At 46.1% G+C, this 19,454-nt stretch overlaps 1 protein-coding gene across 1 annotated transcript in view; it reads left to right on the forward strand.

Annotated features, from left to right (window-relative positions):
• LOC141072988 (uncharacterized) overlaps positions 1-19,454 on the forward strand; it is a 56,011-nt gene that overhangs the window by 16,677 nt on the left and 19,880 nt on the right. The window contains exons 2-6 of the mRNA XM_073560255.1: positions 2,664-2,813; positions 2,943-3,122; positions 3,205-3,328; positions 4,108-4,205; positions 4,404-4,494. Of these exons, the coding sequence (XP_073416356.1) occupies positions 2,664-2,813; positions 2,943-3,122; positions 3,205-3,328; positions 4,108-4,205; positions 4,404-4,494 (643 nt within the window). The remainder of the gene's footprint in view (positions 1-2,663; positions 2,814-2,942; positions 3,123-3,204; positions 3,329-4,107; positions 4,206-4,403; positions 4,495-19,454) is intronic.

The following is a 19,454-nucleotide window of genomic DNA, read 5'->3' on the forward strand; positions in this document are numbered from 1 at the left end:
GTTGTGGGTTCTGGCTCCGAGCGGTGTCCCCCCAGCTCAGAGCCCTTTAGTTTAATGGCCACCGGGGTGGGTATCTCCCACGACGAGGGCACTCTCGGGCGAAGTGGCCCAGTTCGCCACAGTCAAAGCACTCCCGAGGCCGCAGGGACCGACCTTCCCTGGGATTACGAGGGCCCCAGGGTTCCGGGCCCAGCCCAAGCCGACCACTTGTGGTCTCGGCCCTTCACCTTGGCCAATTCGCCCCTATGCTCTTCAGCTCCTGTTTCATTTCTTCCACCCATTGGGGCTCTCCAGTGGCATTCATGGAGACTTTAGTGCTCCAGACCTTCCCCATGGGAACTGTCAGCCCTTGTTCTTGTTCTCGGGCGCGTGACTGACTAACCTACCTCAGAGAAAGCCATACACGGGTTTACCCGGACCCACTCTCGCAGTGCTTGTTTAGTCAGGGGGTCTCGGAGCCCGGTCACTAAGAGGTCGCGTAGGGTTATGTCAATGGGTCCTACGCCTACACCGTCCTTTCGCTCAATGGCCGTGTATAGCTCTTGAAGGACGTTCATGTACCCTTCCCCTTGCATACGACTGAATAACCGGGTTCTCAATTCTCCCACGTCTGTTGGGTCCCTATGAATCTCCTCCAAGATCTGTAATACCCTGATAAAGGTGTTTTGCTGTCCCTGGGGCCTTAACATCATGGAATCCCAGGCCTCCTCGTCCAACGCCATTAGGGCCACCTCAGCCTCTAGGTCAGGGGTCATCGGATGCATCCTAAATTGCCCTCACATCCGTTCCATCCAGCTCCACAGCATAGTATTGCTGTCGGAGAACCTGGGCAGGTTACTCAGCATAGCCCCCAAGGATAAACTGGACCGGGGTCCGCCTTCGCCCCCTTGGTCCACAGCATCTCCGCTTGCGCTCAGAGACTGCATCCTGCCGACTACGCAGTAGTAGTCGCAGGTACGCAGGATGCAGTGATGAGACGGGAGCTGGAGTGAGCTTAGAATGTAATATATATATATATAATGGGCTATCTTGAGTAACTAGCAAGCTAACAACAGTTATCCACGGGATCAAAACATTAATACACAGGTAACACGATAATAACTTCCCGGTCGGAACGGGTGACTATGAGGCCGCGGTATGGCCGACTACAGGTCCAAGTACTACGATTGATCAACTACAACGTGTCACTTATCCTTCTCTGACGTCCGGCAGAGTGGTGGTCGGTGTCTACTCTGCATTTCAGCCGCTGGGCCCAGCCGATGAGGAGTTGACGTAAGCTTCTGGCGTTCCTACGCCCAGGTGGAGCGAGGGCACAACTTGCCCCTGAAGAGTTCATCTGTGTTGTGCCTCCCGGGGGAGGCGGGATGGCGGTGGCCGGGGCCCTGGACGTGGTGGCAGGCAGGCCGCAATCGCAGGCTGAAGTCAGGCAGCGGCGGCCGCGGGTGGTAGCAGGCAGGACACAACCGCTGAGTGAAGTCGGGCAGTGACGGCTGCGGACGGCGGCAGGCAGACCGTGGGCCGAAGTCGGGCAGCGGCGGCCGCGGATAGCAGTGAGAAGGCCTCAGCCGCGGGCTGGAGTCGGGCAGTGGCGGCCGCGGGTGGCAGCGGGCAGGCCGTGTTCGCGGGCTGGACTCGGGCAGTGGTAGCTGCGGGTGGTGGCAGGCAGGCCACAACCACTGAGTGAAGTCGGGCAGTGTTGGCTGCGGACGGCGGCAGGCAGACCGTGGGCCGAAGTCGGGCAGCGGCGGCCGCGGGTGGCAGTGAGAAGGCCACAGCCACGGGCTGGAGTCGGGCAGTGGCGGCTGCGGGTGGCACCTGGCAGGCCGCAACTGCGGGCTGAGGTGACGGGAGCGGGAGCGCGGTCGTTCGGTCGGTGTCCCTCTGCTGGGCTGCTCGGGGCTGTCTCCTCCCTGGCGGTGGTGGATCCCTCTCCAATCTCTATGGTCATCGCTCACTACTTCTCACTCTGGCTCTCTGGCGCCACCTAGGCTTCCTGCTCCCTCTCTTCCGCTCTGTCGAGTGCCCCCTGCTGTCGTTCTCAGTTCCTTTTATACTTGCTCCGCCCCCACTCCTTCTAGAACTATCCCTGCTCCGTCCTCTAATTATGTCCCCTGGAAACAGTTTCCCTAGGAACCTTGGTGACAGTCCCCTTGGTTCGGTCCGGTTACACAGTGGGGACTCTCCCTCCTACGTGTGAATCAGACATGAGATCTAATGTGATAGAAGATTACAGTATGGGGAAGACAGGAAGCATTCATATAGACGGCTGGTGGGGATGGAGTCAGTGACGGACTCTGGTCAAATATGTTTCTAGAGCCATAGTAGAAGATGAAGATGTCGTCCTCATCATGAAGTAGTTATTTCTCCTGTCCCGTGTAATGAATATCTCCTGCAGTATTGCTAATGCCGATTCCAGTGTCGGTAAATGAGACGAGAATTAGCGTTATGGAAGATGAGTCTATGAGAAACATATTCAGCTGCCGACTCTGAGGGAGAAACTGCTTGTTGTCTGTGGCCTAAATATATAGGTTTTATTAATAGATGTAAAGAAGAAAACTAAATACTGTAAAATAATCTCCTCATATGTTTCCCTTATTATCTCCAGTAATTGTATTATTACACTGGAGTTTTATGATGTTACATCGGCTCATCTTCTCATTCAGGTCTCTACAATATCGGATCCTCTCAGTGAAGATCTTCTACAAAAGAGAATTTTCCTGAATTACCCATCACAGATGCATATGGACAGAGAAAAGATGGCAGAGAAAATATTACACCTCACCCTAGAGATCCTCTTTCGGCTTACTGGAGAGGTGAGAGATTCTGATGACGTCACATTACATCATTCATATGTATGGCAATAACAGATGGACAGAACTGGAGAGGTGAGGACTCTGGAAATGTCTGTAGTGAGATTTATTAATGTGTCTCTCCATAACCAGGATTACACAGTAGTGAAGAAGACCTCTAGTGAGCGCTGTCAGGACCCTGTGTCTGAGGCATGGGGAAGACCCCTGAGCTCAATCACAGAGCCTCCACTTCACCCCATGATACATGAGGACACTGATGACCAGAAGATCTTAGAACTCACCTACAAGATGATTGAGCTGCTGACTGGAGAGGTGACACTGCTGGGAATGGTGGGACATTATACAGTAATGCTATGAAGGAATCGGGGGATGATGGTATCATTGTATGTGTCAGGTTCCTATAAGGTGTCAGGATGTCTCTGTCTATTTCTCCATGGAGGAGTGGGAGTATTTAGAAGGACACAGAGATCTGTATAAGGACGTCATGATGGAGGTTCCCCAGCCCCTCACATCACCAGGTAATAGACAGGACTAAATACACACGGCCTATAATTATCTAAGGGCTAAGTGACAGCACATGTGAAAAAGACTTGGGTATACTAATAGATCACAGACTGAATATGAGTCAACAGTGTGATGCAGCAGCAAAAAAGGCAAATGCAATTCTAGGATGTATTAACAGAAGCATACAGTCTAGATCACGTGAAGTCATTATTTCCCTCTACTCCTCTTTGGTCAGACCTCATCTGGAATATTGTGTCCAGTTTTGGGCACCACATTTTAAAAAAGACATCAACAAACTGGAGCAAGTTCAGAAAAGAGCGACCAGAATGGTGACCGGTCTGCAAACCCTGTCTTATGAGGAAAGGTTGCAGGATTTGGGAATGTTTAGTTTGCAAAAGAGAAGACTGAGAGGAGACTTAATAGCTGTCTACAAATATCTAAAGGGCTGTCACATTGTAGAAGGATCAACTTTATTCTCATTTGCACAAGGAAAGACTAGAAGCAATGGGATGAAACTGAATGGGAGGAGACACAGATTAGATATTAGAAAAAACTTTTTGACAGTTAGAGTGATCAATGAGTGGAACAGGCTGCCACGAGAAGTGGTGAGTTCTCGTTCAATGGAAGTCTTCAAACAGAGGCTGGACAGACATCTGACTGGGATGATTTAGCGAATCCTGCTTTGAGCAGGGGGTTGGACCAGATGGCCCAGGAGGTCCCTTCCAACTCTACGATTCTATGATTCTATCTATATGTAAAGAATGAATTCAGTCCCTGTATGTGTTTCCTCCAGATCTATCCAGTAAGAGGACAACACCAGAGAGATGTCCCCATCCTCTTCTTTCACAGGACTGTAAACAAGAAGATCCCAATGCTCCTCAGGATCATCAGGTAGATGGAGAGAAGGTGTCATGAGTTTTCGCCTGTGGTGTGTAGATGGCTGTGAAGGTCTTGTGCTCAGTCTTGTTTAAACCACCAGTATTATATGTTTTATACTTGTTTAATGAGAACAGTGGAGATGGCAGGATTAGAGCTGATCATAGATGTGACTTCTCCATCTGTCTGTGAGTTTTACAATATTTGTTTCAGGTTGAAGATCTGACCCACATTAATACTACAGAGACATATGTGAGGGGTGATGAGGGGTGTAAAGAGGAGATTCCTACATATGACTACCCAGGTGAGTAGTAACCACTAAATGCAGATAAGTCACAGATTCTTCTCAGTCACCGGCTGTGGACGGAGAGGAGCCATGTGTGTACGGAGCAGAGCCGCGCGTGTATGAAGTGTATGGAGCCGCGCGTGTACGGAGCGGAGACGTGCGTGTATTTTGGCATGGGGGGGCCCCATTTGAAAGTTCGCACTGGGGCCCATAACTTTGTAGTTATGCCACTGGCTGTCAGGCTGGTTGCTGCTGCTGCCACCTCTGGTTCAGCTTTAGCAATCTGCACTAGCCAGCAGTGAGCAGCTCCAGAGGCTACAGTAAGTCCTTTTTGCAGCCTTCTGAGCATGCCGGTGGGACGAACTCTCATTGGAGGTCGGAGGTCACACACTCAGGTCCTCAAGCAGCTTGGATTGAGCCATCAGGAAGGTCCCGGAAGGCTGCGCCTATAAAAGGGTCACACGGTTACACGGCCGTGCGCTAGTATAGACTAATATGGCAAAGTGTGTGTGTGAAGATGGATGCTTGTTACAGGTGACTGACTCATTATAACTCCCCTCCCTTGGTTGTGCATGAGATAGGGTTTCTAGAGTCAGAGTCAGCACCGAGTTGTGGCACTGCCTAGCGCCGCAGTGCTCCCAGCTCCTCACACATGCTAGCGCCAGAGTGTGCCACTCTACCTAAGGCACTACGCTACCGCATGTACAGCAGCATCCGTTAGAGCGGCACCGTGCTCGTCTTATGCGCTTTCCAGTCCTAAGCTTAGACTGGTTAGTGGCGTCTGCCAGTGCTGTGCTGTTCGTCAAGCAACTACCTGCTGCATCCTGTGACTGTTAACAGGGCACAGCATTCTATAAGCGTCTGTCCAGGCATCGCAGCTGCGGTGCTGAACGCTAGTGGGACTGGAGGTACTCTAACCCTGTGTCCTTGGGGCAGAGTCCTGTGGCCCTACACTAGCGCTCCCCTGCCGAGTCCTGTGAAGATAAACAGGCGCTGACATTTCTTCCAGCGGCTCTGTGAGGTAACAGAGTTCGCTTCTGTGCACACCAGGTCAGTGGTTAACCCGCCGGTGTTCAGTTAGTACTTCGCCATTACAAAGCAGTAGGTTACCATCTCTGCACCGTAAACCCCGGGTTGCCATCGCACTTTATATTTTATATTTAGTGCAATCCGCAACCCTAACATTATACTAGCGCCAGGGTCTGGCTAGTAATGGCGGACGAGCAGTGACTCAGGGCGTACTTCCGGCAGCTGGAGGGCAGGTTGGCGGCTCTTGAGCGTCCAGCCTCAGCTGCGATGTTACCGCGGTCACGCTCCAGGCAGCCACAGAGGCTGTCTCTCGTGTGACCACTGCGATCCCTGCCCCGACTCTGTCCCACCTCCCGCTGCCCGAGAAGTTCTCGGGCGACAGTGCTTCATGTAGGGGTTTTGTGAGCCAGTGTGCGATACAGCTAGAGCTGCTAGCTGCACGATTCCACTCCAAGCGGGCTAAAGTGGGATTTGTCATCTCCCTCTTGTCAGTCAGGGCTTTGGAGTGGGCCACACCGCTTTGGGAACGTGGTGATCATGTGGTACATAGTGCTTCTCTGTTCTTGGCCACTCTGAAGCAGGTCTTCTTGGGACCGCAAGTCACCCATGACACCGCGCTCCGGCTGCTGGCTATGTCACAGGGCTCGTCCATGGTCAGTCACTTCGCCATCCAGTTCCGGACGCTGGCCTCCGAGTTGGAGTGGTCAGATAAGGTCCTCATTCTGGCTTTCTGGAGAGGCTTGGCTGATCATGTGAAGGATGCTCTGGCCACCAGGAAGATTCCTGCCACACTGGAGGAGCTTATCACCGTCTCCACCCGTATAGACCTTCGCTTCGCCGAGTGAGGGTTGGAGCGGTCCCAGTGTAGGCAGAGGTTTAGTTTGGCACCTAGTTTTGCTAAGGCATCCGAGCCTCAGGGGGCCATGGGGGCTCCTTGTGCAGGACCCAGGTCCCGGTCCGCTCGAGCACCTGTGGTCTGTCATGTTGGCCGGTAGTCTGGTCACCTTGCCAACCGGTGCCCACAACGGCCGGGAAAACGCGCACCTCTAGTGGCCATAGGAGGGGGCTCACTAGAATCACCGGCGTTTTCCTCGAAGCTGACCTTTAAGGGTAAGCTTGAGGTAGGTTCTTCCACTCTGGCGGTGGAAGTTTGCGTGGATTCCGGAGCGGAGGGCAATTTCATGTCTTCTGCCTTCGCTCAATGGCACATTATACCCCTGGTTATGATGGCCAAGCCCATCACCGTCAAGGTGGTGAACGGCGTGACTCTACCTTCTCAAATTACCCACCAGACCACCCCATTGATACTCTCTGTGTCTCTGTCCCATCAGGAGACGATATCCCTCCTCGTCATGGCCGAGGGTATCGATCAGGTCCTTTTAGGGATTCCCTGGCTACGGTTCCACTCTCCCCATATAGAGTGGTCCTCGGTGAGGATTCTCGGTTGCGGTAAAGCCTGTGAGGGTAGATGTCAGAGGGAGTGTGTTCAGGTTGCTTCCACCAAATTCCCCGCAGATTTTTCCTCTCTCCCCAAACACTATGAACAGTATGCAGACGTGTTCTCCAAGAGCGTGGCGGAGACTCTTCCGCCCCATCACCCCTACGACTGTCCTATTGACCTCTTGCCTGGTGCTGAGCCTCCTCAGTGACAAGTCTACCCCCTTTATCTCTCGGAGACAGAGGCCATATCTCAGTATATCGGAGAATCTGGCAAGGGGATTCATTAGGAAAAAGACAGCAGGATGGCACTCACCGTTCTCTTGAAATGATTCACTTTATTTCATGTTAATAAAGCATAGGCAATGGCACGGTAGAAATGCAAAAAGACGGCCGACAGCCGTTTCGTGCACAATGCACTAGGTCCCATGCTCAGGCTCAAGGAAACACTAATTTATACCACATGTGTGAACAAAAGAAACTCCACCCTTTACCTGAACGTGTCTTAAAAAAACCCCAAAATAAAAAATAAAAATAAAAACAAGCATAATTTACATACACCATATGCAATAAAACTAGCAATCATAACCGCTTCAGAGAAATACGGACATATCCACTTTTTCATTTAGACCCAAAGGACCTGTGGCTTTTGTACGGAGGATCCATTTAGCCTCTATTTGTAAAAGATGTTTTTTATGGTTCCCTCCATGCTGCGGTGCAGACACCCTTTCAATGCCAGTAAACCGTAATGCTTCCGCATTCCCCCCATGTACCTTCCTCATGTGTTCTATAAGTCTAGAGACACCCTTTCCTGTGCTGATGGAATTGAAATGTTCCCTGAATCTTACACAGAGGGGCCGGATAGTTTTCCCAATGTAGAAAAAAAACACATGGGCAAAACAATGCATACACTACAAAGGAGGTCCTGCAAGTAATGAATTCCGTGACTTCGTGAAATATAGGTCCCATTTTTACAGTTTTGCCACCTAATTTAAATGGACACCAAGAACAGTTTTTACATGTATAATTTCCCTTTGGGGCACTAGATTCCAACTAATTATTTTGTTTGTTTTGAAATCTGTTCTTGACTAATAAATCCCAAAGGTTAGTACTTCTTTTACTCGCAAATAAAGGACCCCTACTGACCACATCTGTGAGGTCTCTGTCACTTTCGAGTAGGTGCCAATTCTGTCTGATGACTGTTCTAATGTGTCTATCCATAGAATTATATGTAAAACTAAAAACAAACCGTTTCTCTTTTCCCTTTTTGATCTGCCCGGTAATAACTGGTTCACTATTAACCCTCTGTAAGGCGGAATCTAGAACATAATCAGGATATCCTCTTTTTTTGAATCTGCTGCGCAATTCATTTGCTTGTCTTTGAAAACCTTCATTATGACTATTAAATTTCTTTAATCTCAAAAATTGGCCATACTGTAAGGCAAGGAATTCTTTACATAATGGGGGTGTGCACTATTATAATGTAAGAGGGAGTTTGTGGATGAAGATTTACGAAAAATTTCTGTATACAAAACTCCATTGGTTAACTTTAATCTGACAACCAAAAAATCTATTTCCGAGCCTCCAAATTGCGAAGTAAACTTCATATTCATATTATTATGTGAATTAAGAAACTCCACAAATAAATTGAAATCCTCTTTTGACCCGTCCCACACAATGAAAATGTCATCCACATAGCGAATAAATCATTTTATATACTTCAAAAAGGGATTGGTGACCGCATAAACTACTTTCTCCTCCAAAACTGCCAAAAACAGGTTAGCGAGGGTGCACGCGACGGGCGTACCCATCGCTGTACCCTCCGTTTGCCTATACCAGACATTGTCAAATTGGAACGCGTTATGCGTAAGAATAAAATCAAGACCATCTATGATGAAATTGATGGTTCCCAGATCTCTATCTTGATACAAAGATACTACTGAGGACTCTCAATCCTGAATATTTTTCAGATCTCTATCAGAACTCAAAAGCACTTGTCTAATTGCGTCTACTCCACCCTCATGTGGAATTCTGGTGTATAGATTTTCCACATCTATGGATGTCATCTGGAAATTATCCTGCCAATCAATTTCTTTTAGAACTGTCACAAAATCTTTTGAATCTTTTATGTACGAAGGAATCTCCTTGAGGAGAGGACGCAGAAGCCAGTCTATGTACTGGGATAGGGGCTCCGTGAGAGACCCTATCCCAGACACTATAGGGCGGCCTGGAGGATTATTAATGGACTTGTGTATTTTAGGTATATGATACCAATGAGGCTTTCTCGGAAATTCTGGAAACAATTTCTCAGCTTTACGTTTTGAAAGTACATTATTCTGGACCTGTTGTCTTAAAAGAGACCGCAATTCTTCTTTGTATCTATTGGTGGGATCACTTTTTAAGACACAGTAAGTTGAAGAAACGGATAACTGCCTATTCGAGTCGGCAACATAACTGTCCTTATTTAGTAGAACCACGTTACCTCCTTTATCTGCTGAACGCAGGATTACATCTGACCAGCCCTGAATTTCTTTAATGGCCTGTCTTTCCTCCAAAGTTAGATTTGCGGTCTGTTTTGAATATATCAATGCCTCTAAATCCTTCACTACCTTTGTTCCAAACACATCTACCACATTTCCAGGGGAAATGGGAGGCATGTATGAGGAACTACAACCTCCCAAAAAAGGAACATAATTATGTGCGGTGGTTACATTAGACTGAGTTACAGGATCAATATCCATCAGAATTAATGCGTCATCTCTAATATCCGCTAGCGGTCCATGTCCAGCCATAAACCCCAAAGGGCCAATGGTGCATGGAATCTCTCCAGGGTAACTACTGATTTCAGAGGAAGCATTATTAGATGCAAAAGATTTATGCAAATGGATTTTTCTCAGTGCTTTGAAAAGATCTATTTGGAAATCAACCATATTAAAGTCCTGAGGAATGCAATAATTAAGACCCTTGGACAATACATCTAAATGTCTCTTTTCCAGGACACGGTCTGTTAAATTGATGACCAAATTTTGCATGGAATCAGTCTCCTCTATGTTTTCCAAGACACCTGTTTCCTTTTTCGTAAATTGCCGCTTGGGCCTCCTCTTTCCTCTGCGGATTCTATGTGTAAAGGGAATGACGTAGACTCTGCGATATTCTTCCTATCACCTGGACATGCAGACGGAATAATGTCCTCATTAGCGCTAGAGTCTGAATCAGTAGTCAAATAATCCCTTTTATTGTGTCGTGATTTTGTGTTCTCCCTTTTGAAATTTCTTCTCTTAAAACGAGGGTTTGACTGTAAATTTTTATTTTTGTTCCATGAAAAAATTTGATTAGTGTCAAAATCATGTTTGTCCCGGATAAATTTGTCTTTTTTTCTTTGCTTGATCTCCGTCTGTAAAACCACCAGTTTGCTATCCAATTTTTTTATTAAGGGTTAACCATTGCTGTTCTGTGATTCTTGTTTTTAACTCTTCTTTTGTTTTCTTAAGATCCATTTTCACTTGCTCATAATTAAGCACATTCTGTTGTAAAACCAGATTCAGAAGATCCTGTGAACATTTTAGCAGGATTTTATTCCATTCGTCAGAAAATCTTGCATTATCCTGGAACTGTGCCATCGGTTTGAACACTCTTAACCCACGAGGTACTCTGCCACAGTCCTTGTATGATTGCAAAGAGTTATTTGTCCAAAAAAGGTTGATTTCTCTTTCTGCCGCTTCTTGCAGTTTAAATTCCAGTGTCTTGGTGCTGTATGATAAAATGCTGTCTGACTTCTCACAATCTGTGAAATAGGAGTCTACGTTCTCCCGGCCTGCCAATATGCTATTAGATAAAGGGAAGGTGCTCGTCTCCATTATTGCGGAGAAAAAACTGCATACACCATGCGGATTTTTTTGCTGCTGGGTAAATCACAGGACGTGCTCCGGGAATAAAGCAGTGTTCAACAATAGTCAGTCAAAGAAAAAAGAAACATCCGGCACTGTCCCTGAGGAAGAAATACCCGCAAAGCCCCTTATAACCGCTATCAGTGTGACACCTGTAACCCTTGCTGAACGGGTGCTCTATCCATGTGAAGAAAAAACATGAACTATCATAGTAGAAAAAGACAGCAGGATGGCACTCACCGTTCTCTTGAAATGATTCACTTTATTTCATGTTAATAAAGCACAGGCAATGGCACGGGAGAAATGCAAAAAGACGGACGACAGCTGTTTCTTGCACAATGCACTTCAACAGGTCCCATGCTCAGGCTCAAGGAAACACTAATTTATACCACATGTGTGAACAAAAGAAACTCCACCCTTTACCTGAACGTGTCTTAAAAAAAACCCAAAATAAAAAATAAAAACAAGCATAATTTACATACACCATATGCAATAAAACTAGCAATCATAACCGCTTCAGAGAAATACGGACATATCCACTTTTTCATTTAGACCCAAAGGACCTGTGGCAGAGTCTACGTCATTCCCTTTAGACATAGAATCCGCAGAGGAAAGAGGAGGCCCAAGCGGCAATTTACGAAAAAGGAAACAGGTGTCTTGGAAAACATAGAGGAGACTGATTCCATGCAAAATTTGGTCATCAATTTAACAGACCGTGTCCTGGAAAAGAGACATTTAGATGTATTGTCCAAGGGTCTTAATTATTGCATTCCTCAGGACTTTAATGTGGTTGATTTCCAAATAGATCTTTTCAAAGCACTGAGAAAAATCCATTTGCATAAATCTTTTGCATCTAATAATGCTTCCTCTGAAACCAGTAGTTACCCTGGAGAGATTCCCTGCACCATTGGCCCTTTGGGGTTTATGGCTGGCCATGGACCGCTAGCGGATATTAGAGATGACGCATTAATTCTGATGGATATTGATCCTGTAACTCAGTCTAATGTAACCACCGCACATAATTATGTTCCTTTTTTGGGAGGTTGTAGTTCCTCATACATGCCTCCCATTTCCCCTGGAAATGTGGTAGATGTGTTTGGAACAAAGGTAGTGAAGGATTTAGAGGCATTGATATATTCAAAACAGACCGCAAATCTAACTTTGGAGGAAAGACAGGCCATTAAAGAAATTCAGGGCTGGTCAGATGTAATCCTGCGTTCAGCAGATAAAGGAGGTAACGTGGTTCTACTAAATAAGGACAGTTATGTTGCTGAGGCGAATAGGCAGTTATCCGTTTCTTCAACTTACTGCGTCTTAAAAAGTGATCCCACCAATAGATACAAAGAAGAATTGCGGTCTCTTTTAAGACAACAGGTCCAGAATAATGTACTTTCAAAACGTAAAGCTGAGAAATTGTTTCCAGAATTTCCGAGAAAGCCTCATTGGTATCATATACCTAAAATACACAAGTCCATTAATAATCCTCCAGGCCGCCCCATAGTGTCTGGGATAGGGTTTCTCACGGAGCCCCTATCCCAGTACATAGACTGGCTTCTGCGTCCTCTCCTCAAGGAGATTCCTTCGTACATAAAAGATTCAAAAGATTTTGTGACAGTTCTAAAAGAAATTGATTGGCAGGATAATTTCCAGATGACATCCATAGATGTGGAAAATCTATACACCAGAATTCCACATGAGGGTGGAGTAGACGCAATTAGACAAGTGCTTTTGAGTTCTGATAGAGATCTGGGAACCATCAATTTCATCATAGATGGTCTTTATTTTATTCTTACGCATAACGCGTTCCAATTTGACAATGTCTGGTATAGGCAAACGGAGGGTACAGCGATGGGTACGCCCGTCGCGTGCACCCTCGCTAACATGTTTTTGCCAGTTTTGGAGGAGAAAGTAGTTTATGCGGTCACCAATCCCTTTTTGAAGTATATAAAATTATTTATTCACTATGTGGATGACATTTTCATTGTGTGGGACGGGTCAAAAGAGGATTTCAATTTATTTGTGGAGTTTCTTAATTCACATAATAATATGAATATGAAGTTTACTTCGCAATTTGGAGGCTCAGAAATAGATTTTTTGGATGTCAGATTAAAGTTAACCAATGGAGTTTTGTATACAGAAATTTTTCGTAAATCTTCATCCACAAACTCCCTCTTACATTATAATAGTGCACACCCCCATTATGTAAAGAATTCCTTGCCTTATGGCCAATTTTTGAGATTAAAGAAATTTAATAGTCATAATGAAGGTTTTCAGAGACAAGCGAATGAATTGCGTAGCAGATTCCAAAAAAGAGGATATCCTGATTCTGTTCTAGATTCCGCCTTACAGAGGGTTAATAGTGAACCAGTTATTAACGGGCAGATCAAAAAGGGAAAAGAGAAACGGTTTGTTTTTAGTTTTACATATAATGCTATGGATAGACACATTAGAACAGTCATCAGACAGAATTGGCACCTACTCGAAAGTGACAGAGACCTCACAGATGTGGTCAGTAGGGGTCCTTTATTTGCGAGTAAAAGAAGTACTAACCTTCGGGATTTATTAGTCAAGAACAGATTTCAAAACAAACGAAATAATTGGTTGGAATCTAGTGCCCCAAAGGGAAATTATATATGTAAAAACTGTTCTTGGTGTCCATTTAAATTAAGTGGCAAAACTGTAAAAATGGGACCTATATTTCACGAAGTCACGGAATTCATTACTTGCAGGACCTCCTTTGTAGTGTATGCATTGTTTTGCCCATGCGTTTTTTTTCTACATTGGGAAAACTATCCGGCCCCTCTGTGTAAGATTCAGGGAACATTTCAATTCCATCAGCACAGGAAAGGGTGTCCCTAGACTTATAGAACACATGAGGAAGGTACATGGGGGGAATGCGGAAGCATTACGGTTTACTGGCATTGAAAGGGTGTCTGCACCGCAGCATGGAGGGAACCATAAAAAAACATCTTTTACAAATAGAGGCTAAATGGATCCTCCGTACAAAAGCCACAGGTCCTTTGGGTCTAAATGAAAAAGTGGATATGTCCGTATTTCTCTGAAGCGGTTATGATTGCTAGTTTTATTGCATATGGTGTATGTAAATTATGCTTGTTTTTATTTTTATTTTGGGGTTTTTTTAAGACACGTTCAGGTAAAGGGTGAAGTTTCTTTTGTTCACACATGTGGTATAAATTAGTGTTTCCTTGAGCCTGAGCATGGGACCTAGTGCATTGTGCACGAAACTGCTGTCGTCCGTCTTTTTGCATTTCTCCCGTGCCATTGCCTATTCTTTATTAACATGAAATAAAGTGAATCATTTCAAGAGAACGGTGAGTGCCATCCTGCTGTCTTTTTCTACTATGATAGTTCATGTTTTTTCTTCACATGGACAGAGCACCCGTTCAGCAAGGGTTACAGGTGTCACACTGATAGCGGTTATAAGTGGCTTTGCGGGTATTTCTTCCTCGGGGACAGTGCCGGATGTTTCTTTTTTCTTTGACTGACTAGGATTCATTAGGAAGTCGGTTTCACCAGCAGGGGCGGGTTTCTTCTTCGTCCAGAAGAAGAGCGGAGAACTGCGTCCCTGCATCGATTACCGGGGTCTTAACGCCAGTACCATTAAGAATAAGTACCCTTTGTCCCTGATATCGGAGCTGTTGGATAAGCTACGGGGAGGGAGAGTGTTTACCAAACTCGATCTGCGGGGGACTTACAACCTGATTCGCATCCGTGAGGGGGACGAATGGAAGATGGCTTTTAACCCAGGGATGGGCACTATGAATACCTGGTGATTCCCTTCGGGCTCTGTAATGCCCCGGCCATCTTCCAAGACTTTGTGAACGACATCTTCCGGGATATTCTTACCACTTCGGTAGTAGCCTATCTGGATGATATTCTTATCCACTCTCCAGATATCGACTCCCACCGGAGAGATGTTTGCAAAGTCTTCGATCTCCTGCGGGAAAACTCCCTCTATGCCAAGTTGGAGAAGTGTGTGTTTGAGCAGGAGTCATTGCCTTTCCTGGGCTATATCATCTCCGCCCAGGGATTGGCCATGGATCCTGCCAAGCTACAGTCAGTGATGGATTGGCAGGAGCCCCATTCTCTCAAAGCGGTGCAGGACTTTATGGGGTTCATAAATTACTATCAACAATTCATCCCCCACTTCTCGACTTTGGTAGCCCCCTTAGTGGCCCTAACCAAGAAGGGTGCAAATCCCAAGTTGTGGTCGGAACCTGTCTCCAAGGGCTTCTCCTCCATTAAGTCTCATTTTGCTAGCGCTCCCATTCTACATCGCCCCGATGTAGAACAACCCTTCATTTTGGAGGTGGATGCCTCTTCTGTTGGTGCTGGAGTGGTCCTGTTTCAGAAGAATGCGCAAGGTCGGAAGCACCCATACTTCTTTTTCTCCAAGACCTTAACGCCGGCGGAAAGGAATTATTCCATTGAGGACAGGGAGCTGCTAGCGATGAAGTTGGCCTTCTCGGAGTGGAGATACCTCCTAGAGGGGGCTCGCCACCCCTTCCAGGTGTTAATCGACCACAAGAACTTGGTGTATTTGCAGACAGCCCAGCGGTCGCTAGGCCAGATGGTCCTTGTTCTTCTCCTGGTCCCACTTCACCATCCATTTTCTCTCCTGAGAGAAGAACATCCGGGCCGATGCTCTCTCCTGCTCCGTGCTGTCATTGGAGGAGAAGGAGCCTCGGCTGATCGTCCCATCTGAGAGTCTGAGGACCATGGCTTCGGTCACCCTTGAGTCAGTATCTCCGGGCAAGATATTTCTCCCTGCCTATCTGCGGCCGGAGGTCCTCTCTTGGGCTCACTCCTCCAGGATGGGTGGACATTTTGGGACAAAACGGACCTCTGAGCTTCTGGCAAGGACGTACTGGTGGCCACATATGGCATGTGATGTCAGGGACTATATTCAGGCGTGCGTCTCTTGCGCTCAGAATAGGTCCCCTCGGCAGCAACCCACTGGGCTACTTTACCCCCTGCCGGTAGCAGGGCCCTGGGAAATGGTCGGTATGGACTTTGTGGTGGGACTGCCCAAGTTCAGTGGCAGCACGGTTATTTGGGTAGTCACCGACCATTTCTCCAAGATGGTGCACTGTTGTGAACTCTCTTGATCTGACTTCTGAGTCGGGGCTCCCTCTGGTGGTTGCTGTGGGTAGTGGAGCTGGTCGTATTGACTGAAGTCTATCACCTGAAGACGATGATGGGAAGTCAGGGTTACAGACTGGGAGGATTTAAGTGAGCAAGCTTCCTTCAGTTGCTGCTGGTGATTTGTTTGTCTTCCTGTGCATTGTGAAGTCTGCTTTTTCCCCTCCTTGGTCTTGCATCATTCAGATAAGTTATTTGTTTGCTGGAATCTTTTGCATTTGACATAGTTTTTGCCTTTTTCTGCTTTTCTGTGTGGGTTCAGCATTATTCCCTGCTGGGATTTGTGCTGGACCCCTCTCATATATCACAGCTTATGTCATTCTTTTCAGTATCGCTAGTGGGGGAGAGGTCGTGTGGCCTCAATGTTTTTGTATATCAGACGTGTTGGATTTTTTAGGGGTTTTGCGTGATTGCAGACAGTATCTTTTCTGTCCTGTCCTATCTAGACAGTTTGGGGCCCATCATTTGCTCACTCTATTTTCTGCCTGCGTTTGTGCCTCATCTTGTCTCACCGACAATATCTGTTTGGGGGTTATCTATTCCTTTGGGGTTCTACACCGGGGCAATTTAGCTTTCCCCTTTCTTGCTTTAGGCTAAGGCCTGTTTCACACATCAGTTTTTCACCATCAGTCAAAATCCACCAAAAAGTGAAAATGGCGGATCCGCTAAAAATGCTAAAACGGGTGCAAGTGGATGGTACGGATCCGGTTTTTGACGGATCCGCTAAACGGATTTTTAGACTGATCCGTCAAAAACAGGATCCGTTCCATCCGCTGTCATCCGTTTTTGCTATCCATTGGGTCTGTTTTCTGACGGATCCGTTTTTTACACACCCTCCAAATGGGATGCTCCCAAATATGATTGGTTCTTGGAAAATGCTCCCAAATGTGATTGGATCCTGGAAACTAGGGGAAACTATATCTATGGTGTTGTAAAACAATATCTTTGAAAGGTTGTTGAGCTAGTGGCAGAGATAAAAGGAGTCATAGCAAATATTAACACCCTCTGTGTGGAATTTGATTTTCACTGCAATCGTTTGGCAATTATTGCTCTCCAGAGGGAGAAAAGAAGACTGCGACTCCTGCATTGGAGAAGGAAGAGACGAAGGCAGTGGATTCATCCGATAAATGCACAGAGATTTACCCTTGGCGTGTTTTCTACACTGTATCTGGAATTGAGGGATAATCCGGACAAGTTCTTCAATTATGTGCGGATGAGACAGGACCTGTTTGAGATATTGGTGGAGCGTGTTGGAGCGCAAATCCGGAGAAGGGACGCCTACATGCGCTCTTCTATTTCACCGGCGGAGCGTTTGATGGTGACCCTTCGGTAAGTTATCTATTTTTTAAAAGTTTTAAGATTCTGCAGACTCTTATTGTCATGTTATGGCTTGTAGTTTGTACTAATTTTACTTTTTCCCCTTTTTTTACCAGATTCCTGGCAACTGGAGAATCCTTCACCTCCCTCCATTACCAGTTCCGGCTTGGGATATCAACAATATCTGGAATTGTCCAACAGACCCGCCGGGCATTGTGGGATTGTCTACACGAGGAGTGCATCCCACAGCCAACACAGGAAAGGTGGCTGGAGATGGCGGACAACTTTCAAGAAATCTGCCAGTTTCCAAATTGTGTTGGTGCAGTTGATGGGAAGCATATAAGGATTGTGAAGCCCATTGGATCTGGATCAGAATTTTTCAACTACAAGAAATTCTTCTCAATTGTACTGATGGCCATTGCAGACTCAAAATGCAAATTTATTGCGGTGGACATTGGTGCGTATGGTCGTTCAAATGATTCTCAGGTATTCAAGATTTCCACAATGGGCCGTCGTTTGTATGGAGACAATTTTGATTTCCCACCTCCAAGACCACTCCCTGGAACAACAGGCCCACCAATGCCATTTGTGTGTGTTGGTGACGGCGCATTTCAACTGTCCAAACATCATCTCAAGCTATATGGTAGTCATGGATTGACACACAGCAAAAAAATATTTAACTATCGATTGACAAGAGCGCGAAGAGTGGTGGAGTGCGCTTTTGGGATTTTAACTGCAAAATGGAGAGTGCTGTTAACGGCCATAAAAATGAAAACTGAGACTGTGGATGAGGTGGTGAAAACATGTGTAATCCTGCACAATTTTGTACTTTCAAAGGAACCTGTTTCCATGGAAGAAAATGTTTGTGAAACCACCTTGTGGGATTATCAGCAGACAAGTGTTCGAAGTTCTGTGTCAGTGACAAGAATGAGGGACACATTTGCGGATCATTTTCTGTCACCAGAAGGAAGAGTTGACTGGCAAGATGACGAGGTATAATTTTTTTTTTTTTTTTTACCAAAGTTCCTTTTTTGGATAAGAAAAACTTTAGTAATTTTTCCTTTTTTCTTTCATAGTGGGTAATAACAGTGTTGTGTTTTTTTACCTTTACACCACCGGTGTACTTTGAAATGTTATCAAGTGTAGTGTATTTGTATCTGTACACCACCGGTGTACTTTCAACCTTTACCAAGAACTAAAGAAAAAAAGTAAACTACACAATAAAATTGTTTTGAAACAAAAACATGTTTGTTTTTGCATTTTTTCAAAGTTATATACTGTTATTTTAATTTTTTAGAAAACTGTTATTTTAATTTTTTTAGAAAATTACATATGCCGGTATTGTTGGGTGGAGATATCATCGGAGGGGTTAACAGGGTTGACCACATCGAGGGGGGGGGGGGGTGGAGGACTGGGAACGGAGTTGGTGAGGATCAGAAGTGGAAGGGGGGTTGAAAACATGAGGTTGGGATGGGAGTTGATGGACAGAGGAGGTTTGTGGGAACATTGAAGGTGTGTGTGGGGGTGGGTATGGTGAGGGCATTGGGGTATAATGCAATGGAGAAGGAAGGTACTGGGAAGAATGGAATGGGGAACTAGAGAAAGGAGAAGGAGTGGTAGGAGGATGGATGGATGGTGGTGGAAGGACGGACGGTGGAAGAATGGACGGGGGAAGGATGAACAGAGGGAGGATGGACAGAGGGAGGATGGACGGTGGAATGAGGTGCATGGGTAGAATGGGATGCTTCGAACACTGCAGCCACTAGGGCATTGTGACAGGCTTGCATCACATGCATCTGCTGGTGAGTATTTAAACCTTCCATTTGCCGGACAACTGAATGAAAAAAAATATGTCTCGGCGTTTGGTTTGACTCTGCATTCATCCGTTCCATGTAGCTTCTGAGTTCCATGATACTTTGATTTATCATGTTCAACCCAGAAGCTAACTGTTGCCCATAAATGTGGAAAGCATTATGGACGGATGAGTTCAGACTCAAACAGTCAGACAAGGTCATCCTTTCCAGACCTCTCAGACGCTGCCGGCCAGAACCAAAAGTTGGTCGAGATGTTGCGGCAGTGTCAGAGGGGCGGGGTAAAGGGTACTGTAAATCGTCACCTGCAGCTTCATGTGATGAAGTCTGCCCT

Source organism: Dendrobates tinctorius, unplaced genomic scaffold (assembly GCF_039654945.1).
Source record: "Dendrobates tinctorius isolate UK_male_01 unplaced genomic scaffold, ASM3965494v1 ptg000294l, whole genome shotgun sequence".
NCBI lineage: Eukaryota > Metazoa > Chordata > Amphibia > Anura > Dendrobatidae > Dendrobates > Dendrobates tinctorius.